The 20037-nt window shown below is 36.4% G+C and overlaps 1 protein-coding gene across 1 annotated transcript in view; it reads right to left on the bottom strand.

The window, feature by feature from the left end:
- Positions 1–20037, bottom strand: part of CDH7 (cadherin 7) — a gene marked incomplete at both ends in the record, with an annotated part of 71235 nt that overhangs the window by 34428 nt on the left and 16770 nt on the right. The window contains one exon of the mRNA XM_084202594.1: positions 5786–6080. Within this exon, the coding sequence (XP_084058720.1) occupies positions 5786–6080 (295 nt within the window). The remainder of the gene's footprint in view (positions 1–5785; positions 6081–20037) is intronic.

Below are 20037 nucleotides of genomic sequence, written 5' to 3'. Positions count from 1 at the left end.
CATCCATTTTCTGTTCACCAGTAACTAAGAGCTTTGATTCAGTATGTCAAACTGATTTTACAGATTACTCTATGATGTAGTTTCATACAGGGACCTATTTTAAACTTGCCAAAGTCTATCCAGCTTTTGAGAACAAGGGTATCGTAATGACTGTTTGACATCCTGTGTTCTTTGTGAAAGCCAGGCTTACCACATTTACAAAGTCACTAAGCCCTGCCAATGAAGCTTACAATGTCTGCAAATATTGGCAAAAGTGCTTATAAACCTCTCACACGGTTATGTCTTTCCCCCTGCTCTTGCTGCTTTCAAGGGCCCCAGACCAATACAAGATCAAAGAAATTACAAGCTCTGCAATCTCAGCACAGACATTTTCGAAATGCTGCAAGTTTAGAAGTGCTTGTTTGCTGTAAAAATCTATTGATGTAGCAAACAAAGCCTCTACATTCCAGGAGATGAATAAAGTCATTATCTGAATTTGATTGTGTCTCTCCTAAAACACATGGATCCTTCAGAAAAGGGTGGGTTTTCAGTAGAAATTCTAACATCAAATCTTTCTGTGATCATTTCATTTAAATGTAATCAGTAACTAAAAAACAATGATACTTTTCCAGTCCCTCTGTGCTAATCAACTTCTTCTAAACATCAGTGGGGGAAAGATCTAAAACCCATGATATTGTCATTATTTCTTTGTTAATTGCACACACACAAAAAAAGAGCTTTTAAAGCCCCATGCTGAGAGGGAGATTTCTGCACAACATTTTTTTCAAGAATACGCAAGATAACAGAAGGTATTCTAATTATGTGAAAAGTCCTATGTGTAGAAAATCTGTTCCAAGGGGAAAAAATGCACAGAAAGATCTGTATTTGAGGATTTCCAGAGATTTTTTTCCAGAAGAAGCAGATTGCTCTTGAAGAACAGGAATTCCTTCAGAGTAGGGTAACTGCCATGTACTGCTGTTCTATTCTTTCAGCAATGGATTGATTGATGTCAAACTAAAATACTTCCTACCCTTTAAAAATAAACCCAAGTCATAAAGTTGTGGGGATACTTATGGATAGTAAAAAAATCTAAAAGTGTGAGGAAAAATGGGTAGTTGCATTGTAGTTCCAAGTACATCACCTCAGAAGAGTTTGTCTTCCTGCGCTGAAATTGTCTTCCTTGTGTCAGTGAATGCTTTGCCTTACCCTCCAGCAGAGACCATCAGCTGCCATACTGCATCCGAGGTTAGGACTTACAGGTAACAGGGACAGTCAACAAATGGTACCACACCTTTACTCCATCCAGCAAAACGAGTGTTCCAAGAAATCTTGTGTAGTCACCATTGTTGAGAGCCCTGCATTCCAAGTGTAGAGAGGACATGACTCTACCCCAAACTTTCATTAGTGTCTTAATATAAACTGTGGCTTTGCAACTATAACTTAAAATATTAGTTACAGATACTGCTTACAAAATATTATTTTGTGTATTTTGCATGGATTGAAAAAAATAAGCAGGCATTATTTATTTTAAAAATAGCTTTCTCTTTTAAGTATGGATTCCTCAAAATTATTTTTCTCTACAGTAATGTCTTAAAAAAACTTGGATATTAGTTCATTAAAAAGAATTTTACATGTAGCAACATAAACTTTTCCAGCAATTGTAGCCAGTACAGAGAAAAAAATCTGTGCTGCTTATCAAAGTGTTCCATGTAATTCCTTTCTTGATAGTAGTTAGTTACAGACTTAATTTTGTGTGACTGGTACAGATTCTTGGTTTTATTTTCCAGAATTTTTAAGATAATTTGTAACATAATATTTACTAGATATTGACAGAGATTACTAAATTACAGTAGTCTCAGAATTTGACCTATTAACTCTGATATTAAGGTAAAATGATGGGAGGATATTTGCAGAGAGGACCTTGTATTTAGAATGCTATTTGTACTTAAATTTTACCAAGTCAAGGCTCAACAATGCTCCTGACACGCTGCAGAGATTAACCTTTTCTATGATAGGAAGAGAAAAAGCTAAACTGGTTGCTGAAAATTGAGTTGGAGATCCTTCAAAGAGATCAATTTTGAATCTCTAAGTGTATTGTTTTAGAAACATCTACAGAGCTTTTTAGAAAGCTTGCTAGTAACTTGCAGGATATTTTATGCATAAAATATTTGCATAAAATATCCTGCAAATACTTGCCAGATATTTTACGCAAATTTGAATATTTCAAATTATATTTTGAAATAATGTTTCATGAGAAATGATTCTTTGACTTCTGTTTTAATATTGGTGAAATCATTCAAAATAAAACTGGTTTCTAAAACTAGAGTAATTTAACAAATGCATAATTTTTAAACTGCACAAAGTCTTATAAATGAAATTGTGGCCACATTAACAAATTGCAAATAGAGCTTCAAGGCAGTCAGTTATTCAAAGTATTAATTTATATCAATCAATGATGTGCACTATGTCTAATGCAGAAAACCATTCCAAAATGGCATCATGTCTCTACATGGTATCAGCTGCTACTAAAAACATTAAACACCTTTACTATCAAGTGGTCCAGAATTCCTGCATGATCCTTATGTACAACAATCCAAACTGATTCTGCTTGGCACCTTCTGGTATTTCTATGCTTCCACCACCAGGTCTCACCCACAGCTGATGCAGCAATGCTTCCACAGCCTTTCCCCTCCAGGAGTGTGAAAGGGGAGAGTCAGAACGCTCTTCAGCTCTTCCCACCCATCCCACAGCCTCCTTATATTGCCTTCACTTGGGGAAAAAACTCAAGAATGGTCCCAGCTAAGCAGCAAGGTCTGACAAAGGGAAGCAGAGGTGCCTTGTGCTTGGAGAGAGACACTTCATGCAGGCTCTCAAGGCCCACTACACACTGTATCAAAGATATAAGCCTGATACAGTGCTTTTGCTTTCTTTACATTCTTATATAATTCAGGTATTTCTATCCATCCCAGTCAGGGGTAATAAATGGCAAGAGAGAGATTTGTTGTGCTGGGTAACAAGCAAAGCTGTTGATATGGCTGGAGAGCAGAGAAGATTAAACAAACCAAAACTATGTTGAGCATTGGAATTTGCATCCCTACTTCCCTCAGTTATAACTCGAACAGACCAGTATCCTTTTGTTTGAAATATAATGTTGCTCAGTTTTTTAAGTACCAGACACACTTTAAAAAAAGTATGACAAAACCAAATGCCTATAGTTTTCAGATAAGCCATATCTTTGGGGGTTTTGCCATGAATAGATTTATAAGCCATCAAGATATTTACTCTGTTCAGGATAATCAATATAATTGGCCCTGACCCAAATATAATTTAAACCTGACCTGAAGTCATTTCAAATAAAAGAAGAGATTGACTTCAATTAGCCTTAGATAATGTCCAAAAATATTTGTCAAATAAAATACAGAACCATTATACTTGCATAACCAGTCTGTGGGTTAAAGGTTATAGTTTTCTAGCTTTATAGTTAATTTGGCTCTATAATCCTGTGATCTCTTTCATTTCCTTTAATATCCAATTAAAAATCCTTGTCATGGACACAATTTTAGAGAAAATAGGAGAGAGATACTTTGTATCTCCTTAATATTTCATGGATGCTCTAGGTGATTAATTAAAAATTATGTTATATGAATAAAGTATGAATTGCTGTAACTATGTAAGACAAAATGAAACTAAGTGCGACAAAGTGTGACAAAGGAATTTCATGTTAATCCTTAATTCTGTAACAATGCAGTATTTGCTAGGTGTGTGATACTAACCATGAAGATGTTTAAAATGTGCCGTTTCAGGAAGTTCATGAATCTGAAACGACCCTTGGTTGACACAAATTTCAGAGAGTGCACTAGTCTCAGTTAATAATTTTCCATAGTACTTACCTGAATGGAAAATACATTTGGTGTTGCACAGTCCATGTGGGAGAAAATATCTTTTACTCCTTTACGATGGAAAGATTCAACAAAATATGCAAAGCAGCTCATTTTGAAAAATAGTCCTTATATTCTCCACTGCACACAGTGCACTCCCCACAGATTGATTTCAAATATATTTTTGGAACAAATGGAGCATAGGTAGGAATAGAGGCATGGATTTGTATGTGTAAGTAAACCTCATATATCTGTAGTAGTTGTCTGTACATCAATATGCCAGTGCAAGAAAAGACAGAGGTGAAAAATGCAAAAGCAAAATATGGAGATAATTTCTTTTCAGGTCATGAGACAAAAGTGAAAAAAAATTCCAATAGTTGCTGCATGCTACACTTTACTTAAATAATCTTATTCTAAAGTAAAAGTGCATCTTAAGAGAAAAACAGATGTATTTTAACACAACATATTTTTGAAGGGCATTATTTAGGTTTTACAGTCTTAGATTATTTGTTGTCTAGATTTTTTCAAAGTTCAGAAGTAAAAAGTTCCTAGCAACATATCACAACTTCATCTCCTCCCTGTTACTCTGCAAAAGCTGGGGTGTCTGTCTTTCTTCCAAAGCTAGTATTGCCTCTTCAGCCATCCACTTAGTGCTCGAGTGACAATGAGCAAATGCCAAGTATCAATGAGAAATAGTGTCCATGCTCACTGCTTAGTAAAATAAATGTATAGAAAACCCATTAGCAATGTTTTACTTATCTTCTATTGACTCCTAAGCTGAGTTTCAAATATATAAGCAATGTTTGCTACTGCTTGTTGCAAGACACTTAGGTAGAGAAGATTCTTTGTCTCTCTAGCTCCAATTTAGATGCATTGTTTAACATTCAAAAACACAGGAGATCATACTGAGGAAACTGTAGCAAATTTTATGCCCAGCCTTATTGTAAGACTACCACATTTTCATATGGTTTAAAATCAGTTCAGCAAAGAAAATCTTTATTTCAATCAGCACAGAACTCTCTCAGATGGAAATGGGCCTTCCCATATACATATTTGTAGTAAAGTAAGTTGGTTTTTTTTTGTTTTGTTAGTTTTGGTTTTTTCTTCTTGTTTTTGTTTGGTTGGTTGGTTGGTTGATTGTGCTTTTTTGTGCTTGCATTTATAATTTCATCTTAAAGTAAAATTTACCAAAACATCTCTGGGCCAAGCCTTAATGTGGTCTGAAAGAGGCAGCTTTCAAAGGAACAGTGGCACCTAACAACAGATGAGCATTTGGTCACTTTAGAATGAAGAGATAGTGGATTGGATTTTGAAATTCTTCCCTATTTCAAATTCAGGAAAAATCAGCATTTCTTAGCTTCCAACAAAGGGTCTGAAGCCTCTAAGACCCATTCTTCTCTGATTTCAGTAGAACTTTGAATTATCTCAAGTTGTACCCCAGTTCCTGCTGCTTGCCTATATTCCCCAGAAAGTGAAATTTCCGTGTAAGGAAAAAATATCCAATAAACTATTACTAAAATGTGCAAAATTTACAAAAAAGATTATGCTATTCACTAGCAGGAACTTGAAGAGCTTGTTTTGAACAGGCCTTATCTGAATGAAATTATAACCTCTGAGTACCGTAACATAGGTGTGAAACTTATTACTGCTAATGGGAATTATAAAACAAAGCCTCTGGGCCCTGGAATGAGAAATGCACCATAAAATGGTTATCTGAATCCATAGCTATTTGCGTTTCACAACATTTTTGAAAGGGTAAATACTTAATCTAGCATGTTATTTCCAGTTTAGTCTTGAAATATCTAACTGTTGCAGGTGCCTCATAGATAATTAAGTAGCTTAGCGCGAAACAGTAAAAAATAATGAAACTTTTAAAAAGGCAATAGGAACAAATTTCCCACAACACCGACAGTGTATTTTGCACTTACCCACAGGAGACATCTCAGGAACTCCAGCAGTGTAGGGGCCATCCAGAAACTTTGGCTCATTGTCATTGATGTCCTGAATCTTAATGACGAACTCAGACTCGGGCTCCACGGGTTTGTTAGTCAGCCTATCTAGCGCTTGTGCTCGGAGCGTGTAGTACGCCTGCTCCTCTCGATCCAGCCTCTTTGTAGCATGAATGTCCCCCGTGTTCTCATCAATAATGAAAATGGAACTTGCCCCTTCGCCTGACAAGATGTATTTGATGGAACCATCTCCTTTATCAACATCAGAGTGAAGCTGGTGAAAAATTGATGAGAGATGAGATTAACTTACCAGAGAGTCAGTGGCATGGAGATATGTAAAAAAAAAATAATTCCTGTGTTGAGCAGAACATTTTATTGTTCCTGGAAATATAAGCTGAATGTTTATCACACACAGCACATGTGTCACCATTAGAATCCGTAAATTTGCTCCTTTAAGCACAAAAAATTCATTCTTTCCTCACTCTTCTCATGCTAGATTTTTACATAGGCGAACACACGCACACATATGATCATAACCATGACTTTATTCCTATCTGAATTTAACTACATTGCTCACTTCAGCTTATAATCCTTCTGAAGGATGAGACTTGAAACAAATGGCAATATAAACTTCACGTCAGTGTGTGTTTGCTCTTGTGTGCATTTAGGTATTTTCTCAGTGTTTACTGCAGAGAGCAGTAAAATATGTCAAATATTCCTCCTGCGGGAAAGCAGCAGGTACTGATCTCTTCACTCTCATGGCCAGTGACAGAATTCAAGAGAATGACATGAAGCTAAGTCAGGGGAGGTTTGGGCTGCATAGCAGTAAAATTATTCAATAATAGGGTGGTTGGGCACTGGAGCAGGCTCCCCAGGGAAGTGGTCACTACAGCAAGACTGACAGAGTTTGAGAAGCATTTGGACAATGCTCTCAGGCACTTGGTGTCTTTCTTGTGGTTTCCTGTGCAAGGCCATGGGTTGGACTTGGTTATCCTGATGGGTCCCTTCCAGCTCAGCATATTCTATATTTCTATAAAATCAGGTAAAATGTACTGGTTGATAAATTGCTCACTACTATCTGATGGGCCTGTAACTTCAATTCTTCACTTCCATATCTTCCCTTTCATTATCTAATTGCAGAAAAATTCAGACTCTGAGAAAGACCAAAGTGCCCTGGCACTTTTGGAAGCACACAGCATTGAAAGCCAGGTGCAGTTTCCCTGGGACTGCTTGTAGTATGCACACAAGGAATACACTTCAGCAGGTCAAAATGCATCTTCCTTTAGAAAGTCAAGATAGGTTTACAGAAAGAATTTTTTTTTCCTCATTACTCAAGGTTTTTAACTTACAGAGCAGGATTCCACAGATTTGCTACCTCTTTTATGTTCACCAAGTTTCATCTTCCTGTTACAGAACACAGACTGAAACACCTCTTACATACTTCTCAAACTTTGAGAAGTTTGAGAAACTTCTCAAACAATAAAGAGTGTAACTGATCTGGATATCATATTATAGTAACATACACATATGATATGGTTAATACTGTACAAGTGAAAAGAATACCAGTAAAATTTAAAGTACTTTCTTGCTTGTTAAAAGTGGAATAATTTGTAAATAGCTGAAGACAGTGTTAAATATGCTTGGGGTTTTCTATCTCATATCTTCTTTGTACCTGCCCTAATTCCATGTTATCTTGAGTTTGGAGGTATGTTCACTGTCATCACCATCATCATCACAATTTCCATCACTAACTTTTTTTCCTCTCTGTTAGGAGTATCGCTGTGACAGCATTCACTTCCCAAATACATGCAGAAAATTGTTATCTTGGGCATGACTTAGCACAGCTGCAAAATATTTTCCTATTTCAGTAGGGAAGTATTCATGCTCAGTTTTGAATTTTTCAGCTGGATAAAAAGCTGCCTATTTCTTACACATTATTTCACTTACACTGTTTGGATATCTCATACTTATGCAATTACAGTGCACTCCTCTCTTTTAAGACAGAAATGGAATCCAGAGCTTTGGACTGGATTAGAGAAACAGAACTAGGGTATCTAAATCAGATTAGCTACATTATTTTCAAATATGATTTATCCTTATTCTGCTGCTACCTAAATCCAGAGATACCTAAACAAGCCTAAGATTTCTTTGGTGGAGTTCCCCAAACATTTAAAATCCAACTTCTCTGCACACTCAGGAATAAACACTGCTGACACTGTGAGCAGGCCAAGGTAAAATGTATCTCACATCCAGGCTCTATCAAGAGCCACAGCACTGGGTTTTCCTCAGTCCCAATGGCTGGGGTTTATTGAACAAACAATACCACAGTTCAACTCACACATCTATGACAGCTGGGGCTTTCAATGCTTTTTTTAAACTTGACTGGAAGAAGTATCCATCTTCCCTACAGAGGAGCAGTGGCCTGTGCAAGTAAGAATCTGTCTAACTTGTCTCTGATTTTATTTGACCCTTTTTTCCTTCCTTTTTTCTTTCTCTAATACCTGCTTCAGGGTGCATAAGTCTCCTGTGTGCTACAGAGGAACTATGTGTGTTTCCCTACACAGCCAGAATCCTACAGTCTAGACTGACATGCTGAACATCACATTGCACAAAAACTGAGGTCATGGCATACAAAGATTCCATGCCTTTGTCTTTCTTAAGTGATTCTGTTCTCTCCATACCCCATATTCTAGTTGCTCTTCCTGTGGTGGCTGAGACTCTCACATTCTCCCTGTAAAGGCTTTTCCACCTTTTCTGGCATACTGTAGGATGAGAAAAGCAGAGGACACCAGCATCCCCAGCATTTCATCAGGCTGAGCAGTTTTCTGAATGTTACAGGTGTAGGAGTAAATCTCTTCAAGCAGAGAAAGGAAAGTTTCCATATCTCAGTTGCTGAGAGCAGCACAGCACTGTCTCGTGGGGATGGAGCTGAGCCCATCAGCACACCACAGTGCTCTCAAACTGCAGGGCTGCACAGCCTACTTTTTACCTTGTGTCTGCATCCAGCCCTATCCCAAATAACTAACCAGCACTGCTTTGTAAAAAATAAAAAAGAGACCTTCAGGGGAGAGGCCAGTAAATCCTTGAAGATGCACTGAGCAAGGCTTTCACATCCCAGGGAAAGGAGAAATTCTGTGGCTTCAGCATTTCCCATTTGCTCACTCAGTGGCTTACTGATTAACAACACATTGCTCTTTAAGGAGTTCCACTTTGAGGTCCATAAATCTCCTCATGGATTGCACTACAGTGGCTGGTGACCTGGAGTGAAATGCTGAGCAGAAGCCACTTTTTGGAACGATGCCTTGGTAAGAAAACTGCTACCACATGGATTAGTAAAGTGATTAGTGAGGACCTTTGTTATTCCAAGGTTAAGGCTCTGGAACTGCAAACTTCTTTGCATCTTTTATTAGAACTTTGTTCTACTAGGCATTTAAAAACTGTGCTGGCCCATGCTCAAATTAGTAAGGTACCATTCCCTACCTACTTAACCCCAGGAAGGTGATATTGCTCAAGATTTTAGTTTGTCTTTGGCACTGTGGAACAATCAATTCAGTGTAAAGCATTCTAAGGAGATTTTTTTCAACACTTTTATATGCTTTTTAGAGGAGATCTGAGAAAACTTAAAAGTACAGTACAAGAGAACAATGCAAAAAACCAAAAGTACTTTGCTGAAAATACTGAGAATTTTGATGCAGTTTTCATGTCACCTATATTGCAGTTTCACACAATATAATTCTTCCACACAGTGATCTTCAAAGTCATTAATGTAGAAGCTTCATTGCTTTGCAACTATGAGCAAAGTTTTTGAATTTGAATGTCCTGTATCATATTCACAGCTCTGCTACCACCAAATACGTCTGCATACTACCTGCGGCTCCAGCTATTTAATTTAACATTGTAGGAAGTGAGAAACACAATTTTCCATATAAGGTTGGCTTTAGAAAACATTTTGTACATTTTTAGCTGCTGTCAGGTTTTTTGTTTTTTTTTTGCTTTTGTTGTTGTTTTGGGGTATTCTTTGTCCCTTTTTTAATAGAAGAAATACATAAGTAATAATACCTGGGATTTTTATTTGTTCTTGTTATTAATTTGGCAACAAATATATAGGATTATATTAGTCCTCAGGGCAGTAGTACTTTGCAGGGAGGTTCCAGAAAGCATCTCTGCCATCTGCTAGCTTGTCTTTCACTCCTCCCACTTTCAACAGGGCCATTCTTGTAGGAGACAGAACTGCAGCTCAATCTGTAGCTGCACATAGGGACTATGACTTTAGAAGTAGAGACGCTCAAGACCAAGCCATTTTCAAATTCTTGTTTCAAGAGACATGAAGGATTCAAGGATTTACTGGGTAAATCTCATCTGGTTCCGTTCTGAGTCATTCCAGAAAATTCCTTTTTCAGAATCAGTTTGCCATAGATATTGTAAATAAAACACCCTGTTTTCAGATAGAGGATAATAGAGAGAGTTGTATGCTTCCAATCCATTTCATCCATTGCTACCTCCATGCAATATCCATGATGGTGACTCTCTAGTTTGCCTTGCCTTTCAACTTGGCTTATTTTCAGTGTAAGATTCATTATCTAATCCTTGTATGCTGACCCTATAGGTTTTTTTGTTGCATACTGCATATATTTAACATGAAGATTTTAAGAGTTCTGGATTTGGGTGATCCCTGCATATACAAGAGTACATGAGAACAGGAAAGGGAAGCAACAATCCTCTAGAGAGATGATGCATTTTTAACCAGGAGGATAACTTTTGATGTGCTAGGAAAGTTAGCAGAGAGCAAACAGATCTAATAATAAAAGCCACATAAACCTTGTTGAGGCAGAGGGACAATGTACATAAAAAGTGAACTTTTTCTTGCTCTTTAGAAGATAATTTATTGTTGACTCTGAACTCAAGCTAAAAAAGCATTTAATCTCTTTAGGATCTCAGTTTTAGAAAATACTTGCTGGATATGTGTGAGGGAAGGAAGCAGTCAGCTTCACTAAAGAGCAAAGGTGTTATTACCTTTACTCTTTTAATAAACCCAATTTTTTCTCACATTTTTTTGGCCCTACAGCAATACAGCTTAGTCTAGGGTCTTCCCTAATGCATTTATGTCTATGTGGGCCTGGTGATGATTCTAGGGAAACGTAAATAATTTTTTTTTTCAAAATTCCCAATATTCAACAGTTTCTAGATATTGCCTGTGTTAAAATCTGTACAACTAAAGATGATATTCTTTTGTATCACTTGCCATTAAAGTAATAAACAGTATTTCCAACAGAGAAGGAGACTAATTTTTCTCAGTAAGGAGAGATATTGCACTGCATTATTAAAAGCATTTAAAGTACTAAAAGCAGCTCATCTGGCCACCACTCATCCCTTGTATTCTAAATGGAAGTTTTGCTCTTCTTCTGATTTTCAGTTCAGGCTCCTTTAAAGAAGGTGCAATGTTCATATGCTCATATGCCTCTCTTCTCTGATTTATCTTTCTTAAAGATCTATCTTTGCTTTTGCTTCTCTCTGTGCCAGCATGGTTAATGATTCATTACAGAGTTTATAGATTATTGGTGAAGAAGAAAATCGAAGGGAGAACGTGAGGAGCTGATGGTTTTTTGACACTAGCAGAATGACAGAAGCAATGGAGAGAAAGAGATGGACAGGGGAAACATTAGATGCTTCAATACAATCTAGCTTCATTGCTCTCTGAGACCATAGGAGAAGTGCTCTCCTTCACAGAACTGAAAAGTTTTCTCAAGGAGGATTTGCCTTGTCTGTGCCTCTTCCTTTGTCTCTATGAAATTAACTAGAAAAGGAGGAAAGGGATGAAAACTGCCTGCTCCTCCTCATGCCCTGTGCAGCATCCATTTATTGGTGATATGGAACTGGCACAACTGAAGGTTTATTCCTGCCTCCTCACAAAATGCAAGGAAGCAGTAAGAATAAAAAACAACTATGAAAAAGGAGAAAAAACCTCCAAGCCAGAAGCAATCTTCTTGTCCATTTTATAAACACAATTTACTATCACAAAACAACTGAGAACAGATTGCAGGAAGAATAAACTTTTTTCATGCCACCTTCTCCCCTTCATCCTTTCTGGGAAGGCATAAAAAGGGTATATAAAGATTAAGCATGTAATTTCTAAAAGGGTAAAGAAAGCTGGTGATTTGAAACAAAAACACAATTTTCCCATTTCTATTAATTTTGGTCATCACAACATCCAGGTTCTTAAAACTGCTGTTCTCAGATTTTCTTGAAGTAAATATTTACTATGGTTACTTGTACAAAGTTTTCAAATCCCTTTTCCCCTTAGATTATCATTGTTAGTATATGTTTTGTGATGACTCATAAAGTTCTGGATATTTATAGGAGTTTTATCTCCTTTTCTTTTTCTTTTCTTTTAATGTAACAATATATTTATCAACTATCAGGATAACTAAGGGTTCAGTGCTGGTGCTTTGGAACAATTTCAATGCAAAGAGCAACTAATATTTAAAATTCAACCTAGATGATGGAGCTAACATTTCAGTAAAATCTAATGTGCACACACACCACGTTTCTGCAATGTCTAAGGGCTTCACAAACACATTACTTACTAATCGGATCATTGTTTTCAGAGGGAGCCACGAAACTCTTTCTTGTAAACTGAAACCATATTTCAGTATCAACAGCCTAAGACATCTTTTTAAATTTAGCTTTCAGTCTGATTACAGAAGTCATGAGGGAAAGAAAAAGATTCCTCAACATTTTATCGATGTCAGCAAAGGCCTGTGATTCATATAATTGACTTTATACCCAGGCACCAGTGAAAGTATTATTCAGTAGGTAATGATTTTCTTATAAAAGTCTATTCTCCAAGAAATGTTGAGAAAGTGATAAAGGAGCTCCTGGAGGGCTTTTGTTTGCTTTTGGTTTTATTAATTTATGTAAAACTATAGTATAGGCCTAGGCTCAGAAAGAAATATGCTGGTCTACATTCTGTGCTTTCAGCAGAACAGATAATACTGAGGACAGGAGATCAAGTCAATATAAACGGCTATTCCCAAAACTCCAACACATTTAATTAGAGTTTGAACAGAAGGAATATGCTTGTAATGCTGCCAGAGCTTCCTTGTCTCAGCAGTGTTGTCAGCATCGTAGGGAACCCGCGCAGACAACGGTGTCACCGTGGCACAATTTGCCGTGTTGATGTACTGGCAATTTCACGCACTGTTTTGTTGCCTTCAGACTTGCTCTTTGTCAGGCAAGTGCAGAGACAGTCACAAGGGAATACAACAAGGTCTCATGCTGCAGACCACAATATAACCACGTTATATTTATCTAACACAAGAAGCTGGTGGCAGGGTTGCTAAAAATCTGGTCAGTCCAGACAAGACATCTCTTCTGACTTGATATAAAATATCCAAACAGTGTCTGGAGTGCTCAGAGCTGACCAAAGACCTAAGAACTTCTGAGATAATTGAGGTCCAGGACATTTCAGAGATCTCTTCACATTTAGCACTGACCCTACCAGTTGCCTGAACTCAGACTGCCTCTGAATCATATTTTGTTTTGACACAGGTAATACTAGAGTCCTGTGAATGACCACAAGGCAGATATATATCTGCCCAGGACGACCACAAATGCAATGAGGTCATCAGAAATTACCTATCAAATGAACACATTTCAGATTCAAGGTAAAACCAAGGCACATCCCTTTGGGAGTATGAGTTTTCATCCCACTGATTGTCCTCAATAGTCCTCCTGCAGCCAAAAATTATATTAAATTTGGTGTGATTTGAACCTTCAAGACCTTCATATTCAACAGTATATAAAACCAATGAAAATAAAGCTTTGTCTACAATCAAGGTATTCAGTCATTATTAAGAAAGCAGAGGATGAGGCAAAATAAATAGAAATGTTTAACAGAAAAGAGAGGAAAAAGAAAATTTAAATCAATAAATAAACAAATAAAAGGTAAAAATATTCACAAACTGAAAGCCAAAGTGAATGAGAACATGGATATGTCTGAAGTGCAAGAATAGTACTTCAGAGTAATGTTGTATAACTTTCTTAGCATCTTCTTTTCATACACTGCTTAATGCAGCAGCAGTTTAAAAAGATGATTACCTGAATCTGGTCAAGTGTCATTTTACTGAGGATGTGTAATACCACTCCAAGTGGGAAAAAAAAAAAAAAAAGGAGGCAAAAAAAGAAAAAAAAGAAGCTGAAATTTAAATTGCCATTGGTTTTCAAGTCCTGAAACCAGAGGAGAAAACAAAATGAACATGATTAATGGGCACAGAAGGTAGCATAACTGTCAGCTGACTTTGAAAAAACTAGGCATTTTTCTTTAGAAAACCCTCAAACAATCCTTATTTCCACTGTTAATGCAGTTTTTGAACTCCTTTTCTGTTACAGAATGCGTGTTTTTGTGCCTAAGATACTAAAATAGTAAGAATTTGTACTAATTTAGTTATGCTCTTCCATTATCAAACTTGGAATAAGTTCGGTTTTACTATTCCCTCCTTCCTCTGTATCGTTTCCAAAATAAAATTTCAGAGATACTGGTGGGAGAGTTTAGTTAAAGCCCTTATACAGCCCTTATACTTTTAAGTGGTGGATCAGTGCTTCAGGAGGGTAATAATCATATCATCTCAGCCACATGAAGTGAAGTGAATATTTAATTTTCCAACCTTTCGAAAATGGGGGTTAAAGAGGAAAGGGACAGTGAAATTTCATTTCCTTGATGGCTACTGTTCAAACAAAATTCAAATTAGAGGTACTAAAATTCTAAAACTTTCACTTCATAATATTCCAGTTAGCATCTAAGTAAGCCCTCAAGGCTTCTAGGTTGAAGACAAAGTTCAGAAGAATTGTTCCTCTAGGAATAACTGATACTGTCATCTAAAGGCTACTGAGTTGAATAATTAATAGGAAATACTGAAAACTTGATGTGATAAGAGCATCCACGTCACATTTCTATGATATTTTTTTCTCTTAATAATACTCAGCTGTGTCTGTAGTGCTCTCTCTCCTCAGGTATACTCATATAACGTAGGCAGAGATTGTATATCTATACATGCATTTAAGTGTGTGCATGTACATGTACACACGTGTATACACAAACATACCCTTCCCTTTTCTGTCCTTTCCCAGTCTCTGCAGCTGCTGTAGTCACCAATCTGTGCCTTTTCCTCTCCCCAGTTTTAATAAGAACACAAAATGCCCTGTGGCGACAGGGAATTGTGCAGCCAGCCCATTAAGTTTGCTGCAGCTACAGGAGGAACTCGGAAGCAGCTGCTGCTGTGGATGGAGCTGAGTGGGCATATGTAGCTGGCTGAGTATTCTTGAGGAGTTTTAATGGGCCATCATCATGACATGTCACTCCCCAAAATGACTGTTTGTCATTCACTCTCTTAAAAAGACAGTTTGGCAGCTTTGGGAGGTAAAAACCATCTGCATACTGTGCATCACCATGTACTAATCACATAATATTTATTGGGGGTGGGGGGACAGCAATACTGTATTGTAGCACCACCAAGAGCCTATAGATAACATCACACGTTCATAACAAGAACTGCAAAAGAGGGAACCTGCTTTTCCCTCATGCACAGGCTTCAAACTTTTCAGAAATTGGCTTCCTAGAAGGGAAACAGACCACACTGTTTGCAGACAACATTGGAATCTTTACAGAGCTTTTCAATATTCAGCATTGCGTGGGGTTTTTGGTTCAGTTGTGTTCTCTTTTTTTTTTTTGGTGGTGGTGGTGGTGTTTGTTTTCTTCCCCACACTACTCTCAGTCTATCAGTATTTATTCCTAGGAGTACTCATCCTAAACATCTCAGTAAAAAACCAGCATCATTGACAAACCAACATAGAATGGACTTGCCATCTGATGGGGGCGGGATAGAATGTAAGAAAATAGTGCAGAAGGTAATCTCATACCTGAGGAGTTGCAGCTGTACTAATCCCCAAAGATTGGAACAGCCCTGCCCTTAAAGGCATCAGCTGTGTCCAATAAGAAGAGTGCTACAAAAAAGTGGGTTAGCTGGATGAGGGGAGAGCTGGAGTTTGTTGGCTGTGCTGTGAGGAGCTGCTCATGAGAAATCACCAAGAAGGTGTGGAACTTTAGCAATAAGATGACAACACTCTGACTTACTTTTTATACAAAAACAGCTGTTTTTTACTCAAATAGATTTAATTTTTGATTAAAGAACCTAGTGACTCAAACCTCATTTATACAAGTGCCTAATACAATTAAATCATGTGAAAATACCGCTGCAGTGAAACTCTTTTTACAAATTCCTGAATGTTTATTCTTACTGGCTTTATTTTGGGCCTTCTTCTCCAGGAAAGGGCCTAAGTTCACTTCCATACATGCCAACAGCATTTCCACATGATCTATATCTATTCATAGTGCACCAAGCAACTTGCTGTTGTATACTAAAGCAAGGGATTTGATGGTCCAGTGCTTTGATTTATTTTGTTGCCAAGAATCACCGAAGCTGTAAGACAAAATTCCCTTAAAGTCACTACACTCTATTTCAGCAGTATAATAAACTTGTTTCAAGGATGCTTTCTTCCTCCATTCCCCACATATTTCTTCTATGAATGTGTTCAGGCTTTAAAAATGTAGCATGACAAACAAATACCACAGTTCCCAGCATATTTCATAGAAGAATATCTGGGCTAGCAGATGTTCATGGGCTTGAAAAGTTTATGTATGTGTAGTAGTAGCTTGCAGAAACAGAACCTTCAAGAAACTTCTCTCATTCTTCTCAAATTACTTCCTCACTATACATGGAATAGTTTCTGTTTGCACAGTATTAACACACATACAGTGAAGTACTGTTTCTTGGCATGTATTTTTTTTGAATGAAACACATACATAGGTGCACAAATATATATATTTATAGTTATATGAATATTTTCCCTTCTTACACCACTGTACGTACTTCTATTAATTATTTCAGTACAGCTTGTCTATTTTTTTAGGTAGTTAGGTAATTATTATGACCAGACAATGCATGCATGCACTATCCCTTATATCACAAAGAGAAGGGAAAGGGGGTAAATGAAACAAGAAAGGCAGTAACAGAATTTATGTACCTTCAATAATGAAAAATTAATGCTTTTACTTTATCTGTCCTTGAAAACAGAAATAAGACATTAGAATACAAATATGGTAATTGGAAAGTTGTTTCTCCCATAATGTTTTTTCTACTCAGCTATAATAATTTGGGACTAGGATTTCAACCATGGAAAATGAGAGCACATTAGAGGATCTACTTTTTCATCTCTAACTCTGTAATCTATAGAATTATCTGTAACAGCACTGCACAGGAAAAATAATCATAGACATTTCTTTTTTGACTACCATATCAATAATGCCAAATTTACAAACAAAAATTCATTTGGTATAAAAGTATTTTCTGAGATATGTACTTATACTGAATGTATTTATTTTAGATTGGAAATTATACCTCCCATATTGTCTCTTCTTTGTCAAACTACTGATCTATAGTTTAGAGTGATTATCCTCTTTCTGCTTCAACTATCCAAAATAGCTTGCAGCATTGCTTCATTGATAATGATTTTTCTCATAGGAACCTGCTTCCAAAGAACATTAGTACCAAGGAATAGACACCCAGAGGGTGTAGAGCTTTTTTCATTTGTTTTCGTTTTGGTTTTATGTTGTATCAATTCCTCACATTTAATTTGCTTTTGAAAGCTTAATGCTTCTAAAGATCGACCCTTAATCTTTCCTTGTGTGTTAGTGGGAAGTGCTGACACCCTGACAGACTGGAAGACAATGGTAAAATACCTAAATGTAAGACAGTGTAGAGTAACTAGGGTCAAGTGTCTGGAGAAGTTTATAAAGTACTGGACTACATAAGAGAGTATAATCTGATCATTTTAATGATTAAAGACTTGCAATACAGAAAAAATGTAGTTAACTGGGTCCACATATTCACTAATCTTTAATTTCCTGAAAACAGCTATGGACTTGTTAATTAATATTTAAAAAAAAATGTCAGAACGAAACAAACTTTACATGTTGGTCTAAATATGAATTTTAATTTTTTTTTAAAATGATGGTACAAATGTCAGGATAAAAGTGCTTGTTATTGTGTTTTTCTTCTTAAAAACTAAATTCCTATTGTCTTCCTTTAGAAAATTCTGTATGTTTGAAAAAAATGCAATACTTGATGCTGACTTTCATGAAAGATATATAATGAACTTTAAATTGACAATTCCATATGAACAAATTGGTTATATGTTATAAAATATTTCACACCACCCAGGTATTTCCCAAAGCATTTTCACAAATCTAATCCCATAGGTCTTCTCACTAGAATCAATGGGACTACTCCTAGACCTAAAGTGCAAAATTAGGATTTTGACATGATGCCCACATTGGATATAATTAGTACCTCAGAAGGCATGTTGTGGAGAGAGTCACAACTGCCCAGAGCTGTCAGTAGGTCAAGGAAAAAAGTCAGTAACAGAGAATTTAAACACAAAATTTTACTATAGCATTTTAAAATTTGTGAATTATTTCATATTAAAAGAATGAATGAATATCTATAGTAAAGCATAGCTTCCTTGCTAGTATGACAATATAAGATGAAAAACCAGTGGCCAAATAAAGTGGAGAATAGACACTTATCTTGTGTTGTAAAAAGAGCTCAGGTAAAAAAGAGCAAAATAATCCCTTGGTTAATTTGTTATCATAAAACACAGGTTACTGTTGCTAGTGTGTTTACATTCCATTTAGAATCTCTTTAAGAGTCTAGCTTGATAAACACCCTAATATTTCTGTGAATGCTTTCCCTTAACTACTGTGACCCATTTCTAACTCTGCAGTAAAGGTAAAAGTAAAGGTAAAACACTGAATGACAAATAACACACTCTTTTTTTCAGTGGGCTATAGGACAATTTCTATTTTCTTTCCCCTACTATTATTTATTTTACTGAAGGCTACTTATCATATTGATTTTACCAAAAATATTTCTCAAGTCCATCCTTCCACCCATATATATATATACTGGTTTATGAATTCACATCTCATGGTTCAAAATTCATTTCAAAGCCTAGGGAAATTTAACCTGGTGCTATGTCAAATTAAACCTGGTTTAGAATTTTCTAAGTCAGGAAATCATCCTTACCCATGTGGATTGTGTCAGGACTTGCTTAACAGTCATGAAAACTGGTACTAAGCATATGTCTAAGTATCTTTCTGAAACAGCCCCTTAACCCCTGCTCTAAGAGGAAGGTTGCTTTAATGAACATGTGTGTCACATATGCCTAATTATAAGAAGCAGCATTGAAAGATTAAGGGATTTCCTTACATAAATTCACACTGTAGCTGCTCAGTATTCAGAACAAGCTGAAGCAGAGTATGCACAGTAAATATGGACACTTGAAAGTCTGCTTGAAACTGTTCAGATCATTTAAAGTGATCCTTTGTGAATAGATACTTTAAGAAGTTTGATTTCTCCCTAGCTTTTTTTTTTTTTCCTAAACCATTCAAACCGCAGGCCTTCAAGTATTTTCAGATATAACCAGGCTGATCTCAAGATAGTAATTCATATCTTGATAGGCATTTCAACTCCACAGGATTAAGGGCTGGGAAATAAATGCTTTTAATGCCCAGGTTTTCTGCTTGTTTTTTCAGAAAATATTTGAGAGGGAGGATAATGCCTTATTCAAACCCATAAAAAACTGCCTTAACATGAACAATACTAGGTTAATTGTAAATCCTCCCAGCTTAGAAGGATTTTAACAGTCCAATGTAAAAGACAGTGCTCTCTGAGTGCCTTTTTCTATGCTGGTGTTTACAACAAGCATTTAACTAAGAAAATCTCATCAAGTTCCTCTGCAGTCATTATACCTTGCCATTTCAAATGATGTGAGAAGATATTTATGAGGTAAGATTGAACTCCACATGTATTTAAAACAGACAAACAAGGGTATGAGATTTGCCATATACAATGATGATGCTGAGATTTTTTCATCTGTTTTCACCATAACATATTCTTACTGTATTTCTTACTCATTGACATTAAATGCTGGTGATACAGTCAATGTATGTGCCACTGAAACAAATTTTGAGAAAACAGTGAAATGGAAGGTGTTATTTTACACTGCTCACGTATACATGCTGAATCTACCTTAAAATTCAAATTGTGTAGATCTGTTTCTAATTCTGTAAGCTATCTGGATTCTATGAAAATTTTAGTGTCTTCTTTCAGAACTGA

This window comes from Fringilla coelebs (assembly GCF_963513975.1).
Source record: "Fringilla coelebs genome assembly, chromosome: 1".
In the NCBI taxonomy this organism is placed as follows: Eukaryota; Metazoa; Chordata; class Aves; order Passeriformes; family Fringillidae; genus Fringilla; species Fringilla coelebs.
The sequence above is the reverse complement of the archived record's forward strand: the minus strand, read 5'-3'. Positions and strand labels throughout refer to the sequence as shown.